General features: G+C 34.3%; 1 protein-coding gene across 8 annotated transcripts in view; it reads right to left on the bottom strand.

The window, feature by feature from the left end:
- Nucleotides 1-23516, bottom strand: part of Sick (sickie) — a 155963-nt gene that overhangs the window by 15697 nt on the left and 116750 nt on the right. For all 8 annotated transcript variants that reach the window (XM_083046695.1, XM_083046690.1, XM_083046691.1 and 5 more), the window contains 6 exons: nucleotides 21002-21355; nucleotides 20471-20698; nucleotides 19539-19956; nucleotides 19181-19322; nucleotides 16674-16912; nucleotides 15808-15959 (listed from right to left, as the gene is read on the bottom strand). In XM_083046695.1, coding sequence (XP_082902821.1) covers nucleotides 15808-15959; nucleotides 16674-16912; nucleotides 19181-19322; nucleotides 19539-19956; nucleotides 20471-20698; nucleotides 21002-21355 — 1533 coding nt within the window. The remainder of the gene's footprint in view (nucleotides 1-15807; nucleotides 15960-16673; nucleotides 16913-19180; nucleotides 19323-19538; nucleotides 19957-20470; nucleotides 20699-21001; nucleotides 21356-23516) is intronic.

Here is a 23516-nt window from a genome sequence, read left to right as displayed (position 1 = left end):
GAAAAGAAATCTCCGTCTTTCTTGTTTTGTCTTGTAATTTTGATAAAGAGAGTGTATAACGCCTCATTCTTTAATTTTCAAAGAAATTACGTAAAACTCTCGTTTGATCTTTAATTTATCTCTAATTTAAAAAGAAAAAACAGTATCTCTCTTTCCATTACTTTTAATTCATGCCTGATGACATTAATCTTAATTGAATTCGTGTTTCTTGTTAATTTTCGAGAAAAATGTTTAGATTTGCCATGTCGTATAAGTTCCTTTTTTAAAATGTAAGATTTGTGTCAACAAAGTTTTCGAAATCTTGCAATATCTTGAAGCACATATTCTGATAAAGTTTGTTCGATCATAACACTGTTAGAAAAAAAACAGAGTCTTCTTCTATCGCGGATCGGCGACCTTTACACATGATTTCAGCCAACGGATCTCTGTATGAATAATTCATTATTTGCTTCGGGATCGTTCGTCTGGTATCGATATAGGAATCGATGCAACCGGCAAACTCGTTCTTCTGATACGTTCGCGATTATATTTCTTTTCACAAAGGGTGCAAAGTTATACGAAAGCAAAAAGCAGGCGAAAAATATTTACCTATTTTATTATAATTTTTCATTATGTTTCATCATTTTAATCTTATCGTTTTTTTTTATCATATTATAACATAGAATAAAATTATTATTTATTTTAGACATCTCTTTAATTTTTAATTATATTATTATATTTTTTGCAACATGATATTATTTTAACTTAATTTTTCTAATTTTTAAAATGTTTCTAATCTAGAACAAAATAGTCGATGAGATCAACACGTCAGTCGAGGCGATCGATTAACACCAGCGCTGTTTATTTCTTAGCAGTTTAAAGAAGATTACATATGCGTGGTCGCGCCTAGCAAAGCAGCTGCTGTCGTAACAGCAACATTGATAACGCATTTGGGTCTCGAGAGCTGGTGACGTAATGCTCTCTCCGGTTACAACAATCTTAGAATTCTAATTATTCAGACCAACTAAAAGAGAAGCTGAGAAATATTTAAATTTAGAATTATTTATCCTAAACACGTCATTTTAACTCACTTAAAATGACATGAAAATAGCAAAGACACATAACGAAAGCAAATGTGGCGTATTAAAGGGTTAATTCGGTACCAGAAGAGTTAACACGCTCATGCCTAAGTCAGACGCTATAATAAGAACCGATGACCCAGATCCACCCGGAATCATTCAGAGCGTATTGACTTATCACGAATGATGAACGTGACGCGATAAGGGGTCTTCTAACAGCATCCCGGTTTGCGCATCTCATAATAATAATTAAGACCATATGGCAAAGAAAAGGATACACGAGCGATACCAGATATCGTCAAATCCATTTAATCGATCAATCATATTTCAGTTTAATCAGTTTATTTGGAATATATCGAATCAAATTTGCCAAACGCTAATTGAATCTTTCGATAGCATAGAAATTCAGAGATAATTACTAGAGAGCTATGCAATGAGGAAACATTAATCGACTAGCTCATTAATGTTATCATATTGATAGTGAATTTGAAATTCAAGATTAGATAGTATTTACATGGATAATTAGCTATTTGTTGTCTGTATATACATTTAATTGAAATTTATAGTATTTGTAGTAATAAATGTTTTAAAAAAAGTAACAAATTTCAGTTTATATATATATATATATATAACGTAACATTGCTAATATACAATAATTACATATATTAATTTATTATTAATGTGTGTACATGTATGTAGAAGATACTCTTCTTTCTATTTTTAATTTTTTATATACAAATAGGAGATAAAAAATAAAGAAACTGCGTTATTTTATCGATATAGAATTATAGAATATAAGAAATTCGACAGGCAAATATTACTTTCAATGTCATTTCGCGGCTGTAGAGCGATTAGCATAAAAGCAACCTTAATATTCGTTTGAATTTATTTATTAACACGCCACGTACAGTTTGAGAGGGGGAGGACCGTAATCAAAGTTCATCTTGCCGTTGATTAGCATGAGGCCGTCACTCCTTTTTTCGGTCGTTAACGCAGCTCGTAGGCGCATAGCGTAATGTGTAACGACGGGCATTACAAGCGATTTACAGACGGTCGGAGGAGGAGCAACAGGATGATGAATGTGGCAACGCGAAATTGCTAATAAATGTTTTTATATTTTTTACGAGACTCTGCGCGATAAAAAGCCGATTTTCCAAATTGAAATTGTTCGTTTCTCCCAATTGTTTTCTCCATTAGATTATAACGCGTCGATTGATTATACAACAATTAAAATATTTTGTATATATGTTCACATTTTAAAAATAATTTAATTTCCCCATATATTAATTATATGTTGAAATATAAATTATATTTATATAATCGATAAGTTATATGTGTGATTTTCATAATCAAAGTCGATATCTAATTTATGTCTTCGATCTAAAATTCTTTGTTACATTCTATAAACACTATTTTATCGATATTTATAATGATTTATATATCCAATTTTTTCGTAGAAAAGTGAAATTTTCGCGGATATATGCGGAATATCGTTTTACGAGAAGAAATTTCTAATTTATCAGCTATATCGTCGAATGGTTCTGAATGCATTTTTGTGCGGTTGAAAGACTTTCCGACTCCTTTCTCTCTTTCTCTTTTTTCTCTCGTTATTTCTCTCGTTTTTTCTTCAGATGTAGAATATAGCGGAAAATGGTTGATTATGTTATTTACTTTCGTATCTAAAGCGCGCGATTCAATTAACGTTATGGCGAAATAGATATTCTCGGGCGGATGCAAACCGTCCTGCAAATGATATATGGCTTTTCTTCGTCGAAAAACAGTTGGCGAGGTCGACACGGCTCGAAAGCCAGCGGCAAAAGAGAGCTCTTCGCGATCGCTATTATGAGGCCGATCGTGCCACGCGAAACCAGAACGCGTGGAAAGAGAGCGAAACAGAGAAATATCATTTGCAAAGTCACACATTTTTTTTTATATGGTATATAGCGTTACAATTATCACATATTTTTAAATTAAATCACAGATATTTTACATAGAGAGATCAGAAGTTTCGTACACCTCCTCGAAATGCACCTACATGAGCCGAATTGAAAGGCCGCATTTATGTATTTATGGTGCAAGAAATCTTGTGTAGTTATTCGCAAATAGAATAGTCAAGTCATCGCTGGACCTTTCGTCGTCCGATTAATTAGCGGTTATTAAATCTTCCCTCTCCCCGCCATCTCTCCCCCTTTTCCTCTTCCTGTTTTTCACTCTCCATCTTAACACGGCTCGTTTTGCCTCCCCACGATTTCCCATTTTACGCTCGACTTTATTACGAGTACTGCAGTAACCTCTCGAGAATGTAGCTTCCGGGATGTAGATCGAGTTGGATGATCTAGACGAGATTTCAACAGACGAGAGAGAATGCCGTTTCCAGGAATTTCGTAATTCCGAAAAAGAGATCCGGTAGAAATTTTATATAAATTTTGCAAACCAATTTATAATAATGGATTTGGAGAATTTTGCGCTTGAAAGAATATACAAAAAATATAAAAATAGATGGGAAAAAAATAAAAAAGACGGAGAAAAGGGCGAACGCATAGGCAAGAGTGCAAGATGGCGGCTATGTTAAAGACAAATAAAAGTCGGACACGCACGTCACGCATATTATACTGTTTGAAGGAAGTTTCCTCCCCTTCGCTTTGTGTCCCTCTTTCCTCCGGTGAACCCACTCGTAAAATGACGTCCGCGGCTTTGTCTCCGCGTGCACACGCGCGTACGAATGCACACGCATGCCGCACGCACACGCGTGACGCAGGTGCACTTGCTTCTCGCGAGTAACATCACGTCTCTCTCTCTCTCTCTCTTCTTTTAGTGTCTGCAAAGGGCAAGAGGGAAGAGGGAGGCGGTAGAGCCTCATAAATATTAATATCCTCGGAGATGTCGATCGCGAACGCCTTCCACCCCGCCTTCTTGTCGTCGTTAATTCCTTCTTTCATTTAGCCACATAAAATCTTCATTAATAAATATTTAAAACTCTTTTCCGGAGACGCGCGCGTTAAACGCTCTCAAAATAAGCATTCGCAAATGCGGATATTCAAGACACGGCTCGTGCCATATAATATAATAATAATTACAAACACGCGAAAAGGACGACGACCTGTAGAAGGTTTCCAACGAAACGATTACCAGACTCTTGCGACGAGACGTAATCATCTCGACACGCGCGCACCGAAAAAGTGTGCAATTTACTTTCGGAGCAGCCAAGACGAGGAGCGTACACACGCGTTAATTGCCCAAGTGCGCCAGGACATCTGCATCAGATAAGGATGCAGCCACGTGTGTGTACATACATACATATACAGGGTTGCTGCGCTTCTCGGGACAAAAAGCTCTTTACTTTGATTAATCATGGATAATTTTATAAAACAACTATTAAACAACTTAGAAACAAATGCTGTATCTCGCGTTACGAGCTCTCTACAAAATTTTAGTTGTAATATTGTTATGTTAAATTTTGATTAATTATATACATGTACAAAATGTTTATAAGACGTTCGATCAAATTTGATAATCAGTAGAATATTAATGATATAATTTTCTTTATAATTTGTAATTATAATAATGTAATTGTCATAAACATGTTATGTGTCATAATTACATTGGCTTCCACACGCACGTTATTACAGAGCAGTTATTTCCTTGTGTTAGGCATCTCGAGTATCGCGATATATTTTATCATAGCTTTATTATCAGTAGCAAATAGAGCGGAGTAGACGCGCGGAGTATATCATTAACGCGCGATTTCGCATCGTTTGAGCAAGATAATTGTGGCGTATCTCGCGAGAGAAATGCGACTCAACGTTACATAAGGCGGCAAAGAGACAACATATCGTACGGCAGTCCGTAAAATAAAACAACCTTCATAAATCACGGGGTGTGTGTCACTGAACGTAAATTATATATGAGCAATACTACTGCTCGAAGCAACAAGAAACTGCAAATAGATGATGAGAGATGACGATATCTCGATGCGCCGAGCAGAGAATATCGAATCGAAATCCCCGCAAAAAAAAAACCTGCTATCCTGTCCATCGTTTTCCGCTTTTTCAACTGATGTTCGATACATCGGGTGATCGAAAAGTCACGCCTTTAGCCGTATCGAAGTGATCGTAACGGTACGAAATATGACTGAGAATGATTCAGATCTAAAATAATCTAAATTAAAAATTCGCTAAAAAGAATTATGTAATAATTCTTTCATTTAATCTATTGAAAGATTAAAACGCATTATGCAAGACAAGGATGATGGAGTTTTTCAATATAAAGAAGAATAATACAAGAAGCAAATTAAAAAGAAATAAATAAGACACAATAAGTTTAAATGAGATATAAAACCAAACTAAACTAAAATAAAATAAAATAGAATAAAATAGAAAAGAAAATAAATTTCGGAGAAACAAAAAGATATCAAGGCACTTAAGGAATATATAACTAAGAAAGATATCTTCAAGCCTATAAATTGATCATAATTCACTATCAACAGGACAATCTTGAGATGATACGCTGCGACCATTAAATTTCAATGATAGTGAAATTTGCATGACAAGTTAGTTGTTATACGTGACGCAATCGCGTCGTTGTGACGATTAATACCACTTATTTTTCAAGGAAGCCTGTACCAACCGATCGATGATTTAACCTGATGAGATTGCTCGTGTTTCTTGTGTTTTTTTCCTTCTTTTTTTCTAGAAATCGAATTTTTTAGTCAAGGTTGATCGCGATTAAAAGAATCAGGTTCAACAGAATGGAATGTAAAATCAGTGCGCGTCATCAGCGAAACGAGTCTGCGTCGCGATGATATTTATTCTGACATGCATACAGATGTAGGCACAAAGCATGTTTTTACACGCAATATGTGAACTTAACATTATGTAGTGCAATCTCGCTTCTCTAAGCGTTTCGCATTGTTTTTTTCGCGCAAAATCTTGATGCGATTTTATTGCACGATTCTCAGAAGACGAGACACGAAAAATTTTATTAATAAAAAAATTGAAAATTTCTGTATCCATGAAATGTTACTTGTAAGAGTGCTATAGAGTTATATACACATATATACTTTTGGAGTTGATTTTTAAGTGTTAATTTAGTGATTAATATTTTTATATTAGATTATACAAAATATATATCTTATTGGACTAAAATATTAAATGGAGATTAAATTTACTTTAATTAAACTGAATTTTATATTTATACTTAATATTTTATATTATATTGAAATGAAATATATTCCTTCAATAAGCTTAATCGGAGAAATTTAGTTTATCAGATGTTGATGACGAAAAAATAAAATAAAAATACAACCGAAATAAGAACAAAGATAAAGATGAAGATATAAAGACGAGAATAGCGATAACAATATGTGCGACGATAATAATGATTCATTGTGATGCTCGTGGATTTAATTCATAGACTAACATACACTCGCACACACATAAACATACACATGCATGCATATGAACGATCAAAGGCCCTGAAGGTATAGATGCGGAGACGAAGAGACCCCAGGGCTTGATTGGAGCCAACTGCCCAGCCAATCCTGCGATCCCGTTTATTAAAAGTCGCGCTGTTGTTTCGCCTTTTGTCTCTCCTTTTAATGTTCAACTTTAACTGGCCGCCTTGAATGCGCGTACATACTTTGTAAGCATCTCTGCCTTTCGTCTTTCCTTCGAAAGCCAGCAACTCTGTCAGCTTTCGTAGATTCTCTCACAAAATTAGGGATGTAAAATAACGCTTAAAGTAAAAAAATCATTAAAACTACATTGTTTGAGTAATTAATAATGGCGACAATAATAAATCATTGCTATATGTATAAAGAGATGTAATATTAAAGTGTCTTTCAAATACTATTTGCAGTTAAGCAAAATAATTATGTTAGTTGAGTGAAAGAAAAAATTTTTAGAATTTATTTTTGAATAACGTTCTTCGCCATTTTTGTCTTAAAGTTTTAATGATTTTTTTGTCTTATACTTTGTTAATATAAAATTTCGAGACATATAACAATTCAAAGAGGGGAGAAAAGAAAATAATATGTACATCAATCTAACATTAAGTATTTAAAGGTTCAAATATTTCAAATTGGATTTAAATATTAGAACACACATCCTTGTGGCAATGAGTCGAAAGTTCAAGTTTTGCGAATCTACGAGCGGTGGCTTTGATTAGTTTCAAGACAAGAATGTCCTGGAAACACTTTTCTATCTTCATGAGATCCACTTCCGCTAACAAGCAGCTGCTCTTACGAAAAACGCGAGAATTCTCTGCCGGAGTTTCGCGTAATTGGCTGGTTGATTGGCTATCGTGGATATAAAAGCAGGGATCAAAGGCAAAGTTTCAGGACTAATTCAACGCCGATACCGATTTCGCGTTGGACGCAAAAAGAAAAGCATAATTCCAAGATGTTGAAGAAATTTAGACCGCGTCGCTGCGCGAAGAAAAAATGCCGAGATAAAAGATGAGCTCATGTATATGTACGTATACTCATCACGAGAGGCTACAGGATCCGGGCCAAACCATTGAGTAATTCAATGACATAGAACCCTGATAAAGTCCTTGAAAATGTAACAGTTGCTTCTTAAAAATCACAACTCTACGGCTCTAAATGAAAAACATTGAAATATCAAAATATTAATTTCATTAAATGTGAAATAAATAATATCGAGATGTATGATATATCTTCACTTGATACAACTGCAAAAGTACATCAAGTATAATTATTAATTTGTATGTGTAAAAATTTATATAATAATTAAATTTATTATGTATATATACACAAATATAATTAAATAAATTATAATATTTATAATTTAGAGAGAGAGAGAGAAAAGAGAGAGAGCAGTTATATATATATTTTGTATTATTTTGTAAGTTTTAATTTTAAAAATCCTTTTTTTTTTTCTTTTTCATTTCATTCAGTTTTTTCATGTCACTGTCGACTTCATTTCTCATTAAAATATTCGAATTAAATCATAAAGTCCAGCCGTGAGAGCGAAAACAAAGCGAATACAACACTTTTTCAAGACTAAAAAATCGCAGGTATTGGTTATAAAAATTTCGTACCGGCACGAAAAAAGTGCTGCTGCTGAATATCGCTTCGCGAGAGGAGCGCGGGGATAATAATAATTGCAATTTATGACTGGCTACGCCAATAAAACATCGCTCGGATTAACGGAAACTCCCACGTGTGTTCTCGATATACTGTTTTTCGTTCCAAGTTCGCGAATCGCGCGAATTGATGTTCCTGGGGGACCTCACCTGATTTTCGGTGATAATAATACATCAATAAGAGCGTTCATTTATGCAATTGCGATATGCAATCGATATCTACATTTTTGAGGTGAAAATTTCGACACAATTTCGACAATTTGGGATATACAGCATATACATATGTATGTATTAAATCACTATTTCGTCATCTTTCTCTAAAAGTTCCGACAATACAAAAATTTGTCAATCTTCATCATTATTAATATTTAACATTTTATTATCATTATTTGTCATAATTTATCAATTATTTGTATTTAGTACAAATTCATATAATTTAATATTTAGTTTAACTATTTTGATATTGATAACACAAATAGATATTGATTACTATTTCTGATTAGTATGCTGTTCTACGGTAGCATAGACGCGGTTAGAAATTACAAATTAATTAATGATAATATATACATCGGCCACGCAAAAGTGTGGAAAAAGAAAAAAAAGACATTCGATGCGCGTCAGAACTACTAATTAGATGACAGACAGATCCGTAAATAGTCTATACTACATTTGAATTTAAAGACATGAAAAAAACCATTCTTTATAATGCAACATTTTATATATTTAATATTAGAATATCGCATTCAAAATATTGACAATTTCTTTTCTTTAAAAATAATTTCTATCAAGAAAAACTAGTCTTTTTAATATTTGAACGATTAAATTTTGAATTGAAAATTTTGTTTCATTAATACGCGCGATTGTATTAAAACGTTTCTCTTTGCATTTATGATTAATATCTTGATTAATGTTTTGATATTTTATTGAAGAATTAAATTGCGATTCGATATTAATTTGAATTTAGGAAATTTATCAAACTTAGCAGAATTAACTAATTAAATTTTTACTTTAGGAATAGAATCAATATTGGATCTTGCCGAACGAAGGCTCGTTCGAAGAAACCAAGTTCACCTACTTTCGCGTTTCTATAATTTCCGATGCCATCGGCGACAATGCGAGTACGTGTCTCGAAAGAGCGAGGAATAATGCGTTGTAATGAAGCGAGCGAGCGGAAAGACTCTCGCATTACGTGGTTTAATTACAAGCATGCGCGCGATGGTTGCTGGAATAATAAGAAAAAAACGTCGTCATGTGCACGAGAGCTAGAATCACTAATGGGTTATACATATGTACAATATGTACATGGGAGGAGCGCTATATCTGAACGATGTATTCTCCCGCTGACTAGCTAGCAATCATGAACAATCTGTTTTTAATGACGCGACTCTAAGATTCGATCATCCTATCTGGATCGAAGAACGTTTCTGCGCCACATGGTCAAGGTGTTGTAATACTGGGCACATCGAAGGTCGAAAGTGACGTAATTATTTATTACGAACAAAGTCGCTCGTAAAAGTTCACCTCGTGAATCTTCCTTGTAAGTCGCGGTTAATAGCGAATCGTTATTCGTTTATATACATATTTAAACACAAATAAAAGATTGTATAAAATCCACAATGTATGACAGCAGATCTTATATGAAGAGATGCGAGAAATTGACTGAATAATAATTATATATTATAAATAATCATAATTTTATGTAAAGTGTTTATATATGTGCAAATTTTTTAAACAATTCTTAATGTCAAACTTGAATATCTTGAATAGATATTTTTCGGACATCCTGTATATTATTGCGGAAAATTTATCGATGCTACAAGAATATAAGAAATGAGAACATTGATCGGGGAGAGCAGTACTCCCTCGGAGAATGAGTCAAGGGATCCTTTGCTTTAGGATCAATTGTTGGCGGCCATGAAATCGCGGGGTCAGATGACGGGACCGTAAATCTTGGGCACACACATTCGGACCCTCGCGCGAACACAAAAGAACGAAACGTAGCGCACGTATTGTCATACGGTCCTTGCTCTTTGCTTTCGTTACAATATCTCGCAAAGATCGACGACGACGACGACGTGCGTCGAATCCTTCTGCGTTTTGCTGTTTCCTTTCCCGAATATTCCATTCACTAATCGCTTTCGTCAATTCTCGACGATGATTTGTCGAAAGGACGGAGGTCCCCGGGAATTTGTAATTCTTCAGGATATTGTTCCCCCCGTATTTTAGCACCGACTTTCAGCCATAAAATCCTATATTGTATTTATGACGGAACGATGCACGAGATACTTTCTTTTGCGCGAGCGAATTTGTAACTATTTCGCCTTAAAGTTTCGTATAAAAATTGTGTAATTTATTTTATTCGGATAAATTAATAAAACAAAATGAATTTGATTAAAGTTAAAACTCTTGCCAAATGGAAGGACTCTTGTCCGTATTTTATTATTTTACTTTTTTATTCATGTTATTGCGTGTGTGTTTGTTACTATATTATTATATTTTCATTGCGTTATATTTTAATTATATTTTAATTTTATATAAAAATTATTCAGGCTTTGAAAAGAAAATATTTACGTAATGATTATTTGAAATTGAGGAAAAGTAAATTTTCATTAATAATGTAAGAGAACAGAGAGTATAGTGTATATATATACGTCTTCTTTAAAAAATTATTTTTCTGGTGGACTCTCGAAAATATCATTTTGTTTAGATTACGAAATCACATAAAAATCTCAGACACTGAAGTATCCTATTCCTCTCATTCTGAGTTTAAGACTCTACGCTGTGGGTTCACAAATATGAAGAAAACAAGCGCGCCACTTCAAATAAATAAATAAATAATAAAACCCTTAAAGAAACGAGATCGTATTACTAAGACAGGAAATGTAAACTGCTGGCGAGTCTATAATTTCAAAAATATTTTTACAGCGAAATAAATTTAAGCTAAATGGTATAATTATGTTGCTTTTCTTTTTGCCAACAGGAAATATAAGCGATAATATAAATTGCACATGACGATGAAAGCGTATAGAAAGGCTGTGTTCATCATAAATCTCGGTAAATGCGATCGAACGATCGCGATTGTTCATCCGATGCGATAAATATCCGCTCTATCACGAATGGACTATCATTAGAAATTAGGCTGCAAAATTTATGACAACGGAACGCTGTACTGCGTGATTCGCGATCATTGAAACACGGTATCTCGGTAGCTTTAAATTTCCTAACAAAGGAGGGCATCATCTTTTCAAATACCTTGAGACCACAGAATAGTCATTTTTTCCCAAAGTTCTGTTGCCCAGCTTCCACAGAGTCTGGAATTTTTTTTAAACGCCTAATTGCAAGGGCGATAATTCATGACATTTTCATGGGATTAGTATTGAAATTCTTTTAATGACAAAGAATGTGTAAATTGTGTAAATTGACATTTCTCTAAAATAAAAATGTTTTGCCTAAATACATTTCTAAAAATTTGGAATTTATCAATTTGATATTCAGTATAAAAAAAGTACAAACATTAGAAAAATTTTTAATTTAAAAATAAAATATTGCTGCAATAGAATATCCATCGATTTTTTTTGTTAATTAAAAGTTAATTAAAACGAAAAAAAGAGAGAAAAGTTAAAAAATTTCTATATCAATATAATATCAAATACTGTAAATAGTTTGCAGAATTCGCGTCGGAAACATTAATTAAAAAGTTGGCAAAAAACAAAAAAGCTCGATCGTTTGAACCTTTATGCAGCGAAATGACTGGTTCACCATTTTTTACCTCGATAAAGTCGAGAGATAATCACGATATCGGTTTTTTTTTTGCGGCTCGTCTGTTTACGGCGCTATTAGCGCCGGTTTGGAGCAAAAAATCTGGACGATTAGCTATCGAGCAGTGAGAGGAGAGAAAAGTGGCGAGAGAAGAATCTCGCGAGGAATGGATTCGCGGACCGCGTTTCGGAGCGAGCTCTGTGCATTTTCCGCTCCGTCGAGCGTTTCGCGGCGATTTATGTTCTACGAGCAATTAAACGTACAATTAGAGTGCGGAGTGTTAGACAAGATTGTGTGTGTGTGTTATGATTCGTGTACATGCTACTCTCACTCTGGCGCCAATGTGATACCTCAAAGAAAAGAGGAATAATATCGGTACACGGTAGCTAATCAGTTAACCGTTTCGATCGATCGGCTTATTATGACGAGGTCTATGATTATTTATTCGCAATTCGCTCTCTCGTCGCCGATGTTATATCAATGTTACATAAAATTTAGTATAAAGCTAACATTGGAAATTTTTTTTAAAAATTATAATTAAAATCATATAAAATATGAAAATATTCTAAAACAGAAGAGAGAATTTTATAGAATTTTTTTTTTACGTTACTACATAATTTAACAGCGTTATTTGTATATCAGTATTATAAGTGCCTCACGAGTGCACAATATAAAAACCAGAAATTAAATTAAATTAAATGGAGCTTGTAATTATTACAATTGCCGAAAAGTGCGACGTAATATATATAAAAAGTAATATAGAGATATAAACACGTGCACTCTCGGATGCAGCCTGCATCTACACGAGAGCGCACTTACCCCGCCTTATATAGGGTGTCAATAACTATATACGGGTGCGACGTTCTCGTGCGAGATTTCTTCGCGGGGATTGAGGGAGTGATGTATGTATGTACAGAGAAGAGAAGAAAAGCGACTGAGAAACGACTCGACGATGTGTACGCTTCGGGAATGCACGATGCACAACCGGCGATCGCGCAAAAATCCGCGACTCCTAGGAACGATGCTCTAGGATTCCCTCCATTTCTGCCATATATGTATATATATATATATACGCGCATCCAAGAGTGCAACGAACCCGAACCTGCGACCTCGACCTAAGAGGTCCCCTCATTATTATCCAAGATCTTGAATGCGTCAAAGTATAACGGAACAAAATTATTAATATACAAATATATAAGTGATAGGCCTTTTTAAGAGCCGAACGCGGATGTTGATGCGTATTCCAACTAAATTTTTTAATTTTTCGCTGGTATTAAATTAATTGTGCACCCTTTCGGATCTATATTTTTCTCTCGCTTCTAATTCTTTAGGGGGGTTAGAGGGGATGTATGGAATAAAAATCTCAAGTATGAGATTATTCCATACAAGACTTGGCAGTTACCAAGTAGTAAAATTCGTGCCCTGTGCACAATTAATTTAATACCAGCGAAAAATTAAAAAATTTAGTTGGAATACGCATCAACATCCGCGTTCGGCTCTTAAAAAGGCCTATCACTTATATATTTGTATCTTATACGGAAGAGCCTTAATAGTAATTCTTATTGTAAAATTATTAATTATTTTTATTTTTTTTTTTAGAAAGATCTTCTATTCTGTTGATTAAGTAATGCCTACTGATCGGTTGATTAATTAGAAAAGAAGATTATTAGAAAAAAACTTGGCATTTTTTTCACGATAAAAAAATTTTGACCAATTAATTTTCCATCTTTCATAATAAATAAATTATGAAAGAGGCATGTATATAATTCGTTTTTCGTGTTACGCAATAGGATTTGAGAATTTTTTGTATAATTTGTATATTTAAATTTTTGTAGCAATCTATTTTCTCGCATACACACAGACTTCCTCGATATATCGAGGATGGCAAAGAGGTTACTGTGTTGTACGGGTAATGCGCGAGAGAAATGTGGCATACTTAGAGAATCGTGATATATCTAGCGAGATAAATGCGAATCCGTGAGTTTAATGTAACGCGAAATTTCGAACTGAAAATCTGGCGTTCTCTGTTAGTGAACATTGAATACCACACAATTTCTTCATCGATGTATATCTTATCTCAATTTAGTTTTCTAACTTTTAAATTCTTTAACTTTCAATTTAAGTGAAAGTCATTGAAATTTAATAGCTGACAATGAGTAAAAAAATGTGTACAATTTATAAATAATGTTTCTAATCGATTAATTGATTGTTTAACGTTTAATTTGCTTTCGTGAAGTTTTATTGTTGCAAAATTAACTAATAAGAGATAATAATTTACTAATCGAAAGATTAAATTTTCAATAGTAAATTCAATAATAAGTTCAATAAGTGTCACTTAATATAGTGAAGCAAGATTCACTTTCGTATTATCATCATTATCTCTTATCATTAATATCATTAATAAATTTTAACCACTCGATTTCGCAAGCTTGCGATATAAATAAGTATATAACTCTCTTCGAGTAATACACGCGTTTATCAATATTATATTCTTACGTTTTTCTAAAATACTACTAGCCTGCAGTACAAGATAAAGATAGGTCGTATAGACCTGATCGGGCATATAGACATATTCGATTTGAATCATCGTGTAGATAACACGTGCAAGATAACGTATCAGAAGGTATCCGGATGCATCGGATGCAGATTCGATAGGTCCAGACGAATAATCTCGTTTCACAATTACTTTCTCGTTTTAATCCTTTTCTTCGATGATCCAATTCGCCGTTTTAATAATCCACGAGTTAATAAATCAAGCGACGATACTTAAAATATCACACTATCACATCTCGAGCGCGAACAAAATATTGGCGAATCACGTAGATCACGATCGATTCGAAAAAATACACGTGCGTCGTCGACCACTGCGCGACGCCAACTGAGCGGCGCTCAGTGAGCGCGTGAAGTTAGGCACGATTCACGCTCACCACGGGGCCCGAACGACGCTCGATCCTATTGGTCGAGATCAGTCGAGATCTCGCGGCCAGTCGACTGCAGGTGCATCCGCGGGACCAAATGCGCTGCGCAGCGCGCGCTTTTCGAAACGTTTGCTCAATCGATATATCGACTATTATTCGATTATTATTAAAAAAAAAAAGAATATCTAATATTTCATGTCTTTCGTAAGTATAAATATTTCAAACTAATAATAAAAGAGAGAGAGAAGACTAATATATATTAACAGAAAGCCCATTTCCTGCCTGAATTTTTATATAAATATTTCAAATATTTTCGCGCGTTGTGATATATAAGAAATCAAATTAAAATTGAATTGAAAAATTAAGAATTAAATTAATTGATGAAATCAATTACACATTAAATAATTTTTCTTTAATTTTATAGAAATTAAAAATTTCTGCAAAGGATAAGTTAAGAAAGATATATGAAACCTATAAGATTAAAATAATTATATATATATATATATATATATATATATATGTGTGTGAATATAAAATATTTATATTTATGTAACTTAGTGAACGCGGATTCTCGATGTGGAAATTGACAATAGATAGATAATTATGCGCCATATAGATCATCGCAACAGGTTACAGGGATTTCGAAGTTCATTAGAGAATAGTGGCTTGTGGGTCCGCTAATTGTCGATTAATTATAACTAATCATCCACGCCAATTTGCTCCGTTGCCATGCGGCTAACTGCACGACATCCCACTAGCAGCAATGATAGATCCGGTCGTGTTAATTAGTCGCTATCCGCAATTGCAACGACATCGTTTTGCGCTAATCATCGCATGCTCGTTACGGCGAACAATCGCGGTAATAAATAACGAGCGAAATTAGCACTATTAACAGCACCGTGTATAAAATTCAAGTGACACGAAAATAAGATCGCGATTGTATATACGTATGTATGTGTGGTACTCACGTTTGTAGAAAGTTGACTGGTTAACGAGTGCACCTTCTCCTGAGCGTCCAACAGCTCGCGACGCAATTTTCTCAATTCGTGCGCCTGCTTCTCTTCGGCCGAACTGTAAAGGCTGCTCGCGGTAGACACCAGCGATATCGAAGAACCGTGAACTAAAGCAAATGCAAAAGATTTCTTTCTTATTGCATTGCATTAATTATCGATTCGATCTTTCATTCTAGAATCAATATTAATATTTCGAGAAACTTTACTTCTTTCATCTAATCTGACATAAGGACTTTAAATTTTGAAAAACTATATATTAATTGTATCGTTTGCATATAAAAAAATCTACAGAGTATAATTCAGATTAATTTTCAAAGTTTTCTTTCACAATCCTTAAAAATTTTTACGTTACTTTGAGATAGTTTGTATAACTTTCTCAAAAAATTTAATTTCAATTATAGTTTGCTATCTTTGACAAATTTGTTCCTCTTTGCTATTATATATACTTATTATTAATACTTTTATTATTTTTCCTTCTTAATTTTCTTATTACTCTATCTTCATTGCTAATTACTATTCTCTTTGATGTCTTTTCATTAAATCTGTATTATTGTTTTTCTTTGCTATTCCCTTTTACTATAAGGAACATTCTTTACTATTATCGCTTCTCTATATTTAACTATTCCGTTTGCTTCCATTAACGCCGTGTAATCAGCTTTGGACTCAATCTGCTTTAAGATTCATTAGGAAAGGATTCAGTGCAATATTGATCTATTCCTGTTTCACACATATTTCATACAAGAAATTCAGAAAATTAATCTTTAAAAAATGATCAACTTTTCCAAATTCTCATTCATTTGATCGATGATGATGATACTCACTGTCGTCGTCCTTGTGCACGTGCTGGTACAAATTTGGCGGTTGCCGCGAAGTGTGCGTCGGCGTCGGTGACGTTGGCTGGGACCAGTGTTGGCCGGTGCATCCCGCCGATCCCACGGGAACGCTGTAATACGGCTCCACTCCGATCCCCATGCCTATTCCGACTTCTTCGCCCACCGACGACGAAGCACCACTGCCGCGCGCCAGCATCGATGGGTACATCTTCTCGCTCTTTGTAGATCTGTGAAAACACAAGCGCAACGTGTTCTCTAGAGATTCCCCTCGAAGCGTCTCTAAATGATGTTCTCCTATCAAGCCAGACTCCGAGAGAGGATCGCCTTTCACACACAGCTCGGGCTATTTTATCGATATCAATACCTATCACCTAGCCAATATCAAAGTTAAAGTCTCGACGTCGAATATATTCAGCGTTGAAAGGAGTGCCTTCAACCGACATTATTGGAAAATTAATATTGCAATTTTCAACATCGAAACTTTGCTTTTGATTCTCTATTAAATCATAATTCGACACTGCATTTATAATTTTGCAATCGCTTTTCACATTAGCATCCTCTGTTTGGATTTTATGTATCATTATCTATATAATACTAAGTACATACAATTGTAGTGTGCTTGTCAAAAATAATGTTCGAAAGAAAACTGTTTTGTACTATTAAAAATTTACTGTTGTAAATCAATTTTCTGTAAAAAAAGATATTTATATTATGTTTCGGAAGCAAAAGTTTATAACAGCATCTTTCGGTGAAAGACCAAGAGTCACGGGTTGCTTAAACCGGCAAAAGAGAAGTTCGAGTGTTTCGGTTAAGCCCGATAACGAGAATACGTTTGTCTACCATTCGAGTGTGCGCGCAATTAGTCGATCCCAGAGAGAGTCTCTAATTAAAAGATAAGCTTATTTCCACTTGACAGGAAATCGAGGGCCACTTCCTGAGACAGTCCGCAGTATCGCGTACATTCAATTTCGCGGCAATCGAACGAGATCCATCGCATTCATATTCCGACTCGAATTCATCATCATTTTCATATTCAAATATCGTTTAATCAAACATGATTATAACTCTGATGAAAAGTTATGTAATATATACTCTTATATAACGATGATGAGCAAGTATACAGCAGATAATGAATAAATACACAGCAGATATATATATTCTGCTTTCAATCTCGGCCTGGAATATTGATGAAGCATCGCGCATGCATGCAGCCACACAAGCAACACGATCGAACGAATGGGCTTTGGCACAATAGGCAACGTCGAATCTGCCGCAGGAATAACTATCAGCACAATATATCGAAGACAGACTCGGTAGAGCACACTCGGTGAATTACATTTGCGTGATAGAGTGAATCCCGTAGTCTTTGGAAAATCCGGAATCTAAGAATTCAAAGTTTTTAATAAAAATCAAAGATTTTAGAATTCATGATTCTTTGTTATAGCGAGATCTTAAATAATTTTAAAATCTATAATTTCAACATTTTTGAAACATGCAGATTTCAGATCCAGGCTCCTAGATCGTAGAATTCAAAGAATTTAAAGATTCTAGGAGTCGAGGATGTAATGGATCTTAAAATTTATGATTTTTGAAATCAAGTCTTAGAATTTAGGCCATATTTTAAAATCTAAGAATTGAAGAAATCGAGGATCCAATAATCTTAGAATCTTCAATCTTTAAATCTAAAAAAATTCTCGATTTCAAAAACCAATTTTTTCTGTAACTTTTTAGATTTTCAAAGTTTTGTTCTTACAATTTTAAGATTGTTAATAACATACGCTGCGAAAAATCTCCGAATCCAAGGATTCGATTCGATCGAAATTGAGTCTTGAAGGATCCGCGGGTGCGTGTGAGAGCGATTCTCGAGTGCGTATGTGTGTATGTTACGACTTTGTTCATGTTTTTTGATACTTATGCGTGAAAAATGGGCTCGTCGAGTGTGTACTATCGCACTACCTTGGAAATGTCCTGTCCCGCAGATGGCTAGAACGGTCAATCAAATTGTCCTGCGTTATTTTACGATTGAATTGATTAATTAAAAAGAATAAGAGAAGAGAGCCGGAAAAAGAGAAAGAACTAGTCGTCGAACGAGAACTGATCTAATGCTGAACCGTTCGCATCCTCTAAGCATGCTATAGCACTAATACTGCTTATAATATAATATTATGCATAATCAGATCATAATTGACATCAGCCCTCACGATGATCGACATTCAATTAAAAATAAAGTAAAATTATGTTTCTAATTTTATATATATATTTCAACAAAATTTAAAAAAATATTTATTATGTTTAATCTATTATTAAAAAATATTTTCCCTGAATAAAACATTTAGTTATCAAAATATTGTAGAGTTTTAAAGTGTTATATATTATGTGGCATCTTTTATAATACTATTATTATTATTAAAATAAAATATAATATAAAGAAGACTTCTTTTTAAGAATTAGTTGAGCAAATGAAAACCAATGAGTAAGATGTTGGAAATTCTCACCTGATGGAGTTGCTCCTGTTTAACCTGGGCGGTGCCGGAGATCCTGTAGAGTCCCTTTGATGCATTAGGAGACGGGCATGTGTTAAGCTCGCACGATGCGAGCCTAATGATTCTACGCTGTCCGCTTCGCACAAGCCCATTCCTAAAGAAAATAATCATGGTTCCAAGTTAAAAAAATTATATGCATATTTTGTAAAATAAGAACTGAACATGTAAATAAAACTGTAAATAATTGTAGATAAAAAAATTAAAATAATTTATAGTAAAATAAAAGTATAAATTGACAACATATTGATCGAACATTTTATTATCTTTTAATTTAATATCTGAAAAAATTACAATATTTTGATCAAATCACCTTGAGATCGTCCGCTGGGCGTATAGGTGTTGCTGTGTCTCATCCACGAAGTAGTATAGGGGCTGTTAGGCGTTCCGTAATAGCCTTGAAGATCGGGTGCCGCATAATTACTGCACGTATCGCTGAGACTACCGTCAGATGGTTTCAGTACTCGGGGTGAAAACGAGGTACTTGCCGGTCCAACGCCAGTTCCTCTTTCGCGATGATGAGCGGATGCGAAAAGAGCGGTGAATTCTGGACTGCCAGGCTTTGGCAGACTCTGAGAGCCCAACATGAGACGATCTCGCACTGATTGAGAGAGCTGACTGGCGCTGGGACCGGTGAGACTGTAGCTCTTATAATGGTGGCCCTGGCTGGATGCTGAGGAGTTGGCTTGCAATTCCGTTGTGCACGTTTGCGTGCCGCCGGACACTTTAACCTGCACCAAAGAGATAGAGAACTTGATTTAATCGACTCTATTTGAGTTAACAAACTTAACTTTGAGATAAATCAAGGCTGCTTTAAATTAAAACACAAATATTTAAACTGAGTATGTCTAATTGAAAAATACTTACTTAGTTTAACAAACGCGATTTTTATATTTATTTTACAATCATAATTAAGTTACTTGAAATCGAATCACTTTAACAATTTTTATTTCAAGTTTTAATTAGATTAAATAAATTGAGAAATTTTAAGATGCTAAAAGAAGATCTCAAGCATCGTAGAAATTTATAAATAAAAATTATAAATCTTGATTCTAGAATGAAGAACAGAAAAACCTGAATATTTTAAAGATTTATCGAATATAGAGATATTAGATTTTACACTCTCGCTCTCGATTTTATATTAATTTAAATATTAATCTAAACTTTAAATCTTAAAAGTCAAAGATTTTAAAAGTTATAATCGTTGATTCTCAAAAATTTAAGAATTAATAATTTTTACGCTACCTTGGTCCTCGGCACAGCGCTAACTTGAGCCGTCCTAGTGGCGTCCTTGTTGCCATTTTGAACGCCGTTGGGACTCGGACTGGTACCCGCACTGTGCCTTTTAACATAGCCGAAACTTTGCGGTACCCCGCGAACTTTGCTACTTCCGCTGGTCGACGTACCCGACGAAACTTTCTGTGGTTTCTCGCCATTCGCATATTCGGCCATGGCCTGCTTCCGATGCTTATCCTGTACATTTGAATTATTTTATTCATCATTATTAATATACATATATTATATATAATAGGATAAAGAGACTTTTGATCTTAATTTGACTCATAAATTAATATTTTTCTCATAGCCCTATCTTTTTCATAAGATTATCAACTTCATTGTTCAACTATTAATATAAGACAGATTAAGGCCAGACAGTCAATTTTAGTATCCATTTATAATAACAATCCATTCTATAATAACAATAAAAAATTATGGATACAATGGAATAAAAAATTTAAGATAAAATTAATTTCAATATTTGTTCAAGAATCTCACCTGCGATCTTCTGGAGGGACTAGGACTGGGAGGTGCGCCCTCCTTGTCTCTCTCCCTTGCGGCACCCGCCTCGATGTATTTTTTCCATTGCTGGCTGTTGGAACTGCTACTGGAACTGTTCGAACCTTGCTGCTGCTGCTGCTGCTGCTGTTGCTGTTGCTGGTGCTTGAAGGCCGAGCTCTCGGTTTGCTGAGAGCTGTCGGACTTTTTTACGTGCGGATGGTGACCGCTGGGATGTCCGCGTGAACCCACCACGCGGTACACCAGGTTATGATTGTTACCTTGCTGCGCCCCTTGGGGGGTGGCCGAACCTCCGCCACCCCCCACAATCACGCCTCCTCCGCCCGGCACCCTCTGTTTTCCATAGAAATAATGCATATCTGTTAATCGCATATAAGTAATATATTTTAATATATTTAATAATAAAATATATATTTTAATATATTTATAAGAGTCATGTGGAATTATATTTATTAGAGTTATATTTAAAAATAAAATATATACCTATCGCAAAAAATTAAACAAAAATTTACAATTCTAAAATTGCTCGAATACATATCCATTTATTTGTCTTATTTTGATAAGTATTTTATCGACATTTATTGTCAATAAATTATTAAAAATACCGAATATCTAAAATGAGATCGATGTCACTGTCATCATCCGCGTAACCAGTTAAAGACTCATAATAAGAGAGATATCGATTTCCAAGCTTACAAGTTAGAACCCTTGTGGCATGATTCAGAACATAGGCGTCACCTTGACGGGACGCTAAAATTTTTGGCTGCGCTATTCTCACATCCTCTAGGATAATCTATTTATATAATCCTATTTGTCTTATAAACGCGATACATCTATAATAAATAATTATTGTATAAAAGCAGTATCGACATTTTAGCATTTACCTGAAAAATATAAATAAAATAATGTGCAAACTTATTCAAGAAAAAAATTACACTCACGAATATAAAAATATAATACTATCTCTAAGAGATCATTGATGATTAACAAGAATCTTTCTTTAAGAAAAGTTTGAAGATTAATTATTTTTTTTCACATTACTTAATTATTTCTTTAAAAAGATGTACAAATTTCTGAAATTATCAAAACGAAATAAAGGTGTATGCCATTCCACTATCTTTCTACATATGTAAAATCGCGAATGACTCACAGGGGTGAAAGCAGGAAGGCCCTTCGGATTTTTACGGCGAAAGGATCGTAAACGTACGCGCATGGAAAGGCCATAAATGCGGGACAAAGGATCCGCGGGTCAAACGCGTTTTTTTCTACCAGTCTGTCTTTGCAAAGGAGCACGCACATATCAATTCGTTCTTTTTTTTCCACATAAAATTGCTTTCCTTTATTTAAAGAAAATAATTATAAGTTTCAATTATATATTCTGTATCATGTGTGATGTGAGAGTTTTAATTAAAAGCATTTGGTTTGCAACGCAAATAATTTTAATTATACAACACTTATGTCATGTTGATCTTTGATTTTCGCCCCTCATTTTTCTATTTTCTATATTTAATCTTTCCTGATCTCTGAATTTATCATCTTCTTATTACCTATGCTTTATTATATATATTTTTTAATTCTACGTTTTCTGGGTTTGACTTTTCCGTTATTCTCTGCGAACTTTGCTTTCTTCTATCATTAATATTTAATTCGTTTTATTCCCCGAATTTATCATTTTTTTTTTCTATTGAAGGCGGTACGTCACACGTTAGACGCAATCAACCTTGTCGGCAGGAAACAGCAAACATTCGCGTGCCTTTGAAGTACGCGAACCGGGTTCAGAGAGTCCAAATAAACCGGGCACCTCTCTTCCGAGTAGATGGTTTTCCGAGACTCTTTCGCGGCACGGAGTCCAAGGTTTATTTTTTGAAATCCTCGACGCGGAAACACAACCCATTTTTTACGATCGTAAAACACGCAGCACAGCAAGGCGACGACGCCTCGAATGTCGACTGGAATGATATCGATTGGTCGTCTCGAGGACAATTTTCGAACAAAAGACAAGAAATTCTCTTTTTCTCTCTTCAGCTTATATTTCCACACATTCGGAATTATATCCAGTATAGAAAATTTCATATAAAAATACTCCACACATTATCTCAGGTATTCTTCAGCTCAAATTTAGAATCATTACTTCGTATAAAATTGTGACATAGAGGATAAATTATTGAAAATTAGGATTTTCCAACAAAATTGAACGTAATATTATTCCTGCTACTCATTTCATTATTCCACTGCTCTTTAATTAGAGAAATTACTCACCATGAATTATTTCTTCTCTACGTGAAAAGTTTGCAAATCGGCTTATCCTTCACACATGACAAACATTTTTCTCTATTACAATTTCAGTTTATTATGAATTATTTCACTCACATCCTTTCTCTTTTATTCCTCTTTTGTAATAATTTTTAATCATGATTAAACAAAATGTTTTAGAATTATTAGGACAATGTTATATTCTGTATAAAAATAATTTTTTTAAGTTTATTATGCAAAT

Source organism: Prenolepis imparis, unplaced genomic scaffold, assembly GCF_030444845.1.
Source record: "Prenolepis imparis isolate NDT839.2.m4 unplaced genomic scaffold, iyPreImpa1.0 SCAF_9, whole genome shotgun sequence".
Taxonomy (NCBI): Eukaryota; Metazoa; Arthropoda; class Insecta; order Hymenoptera; family Formicidae; genus Prenolepis; species Prenolepis imparis.
This window is presented reverse-complemented; position numbering and strand designations above follow the sequence as displayed.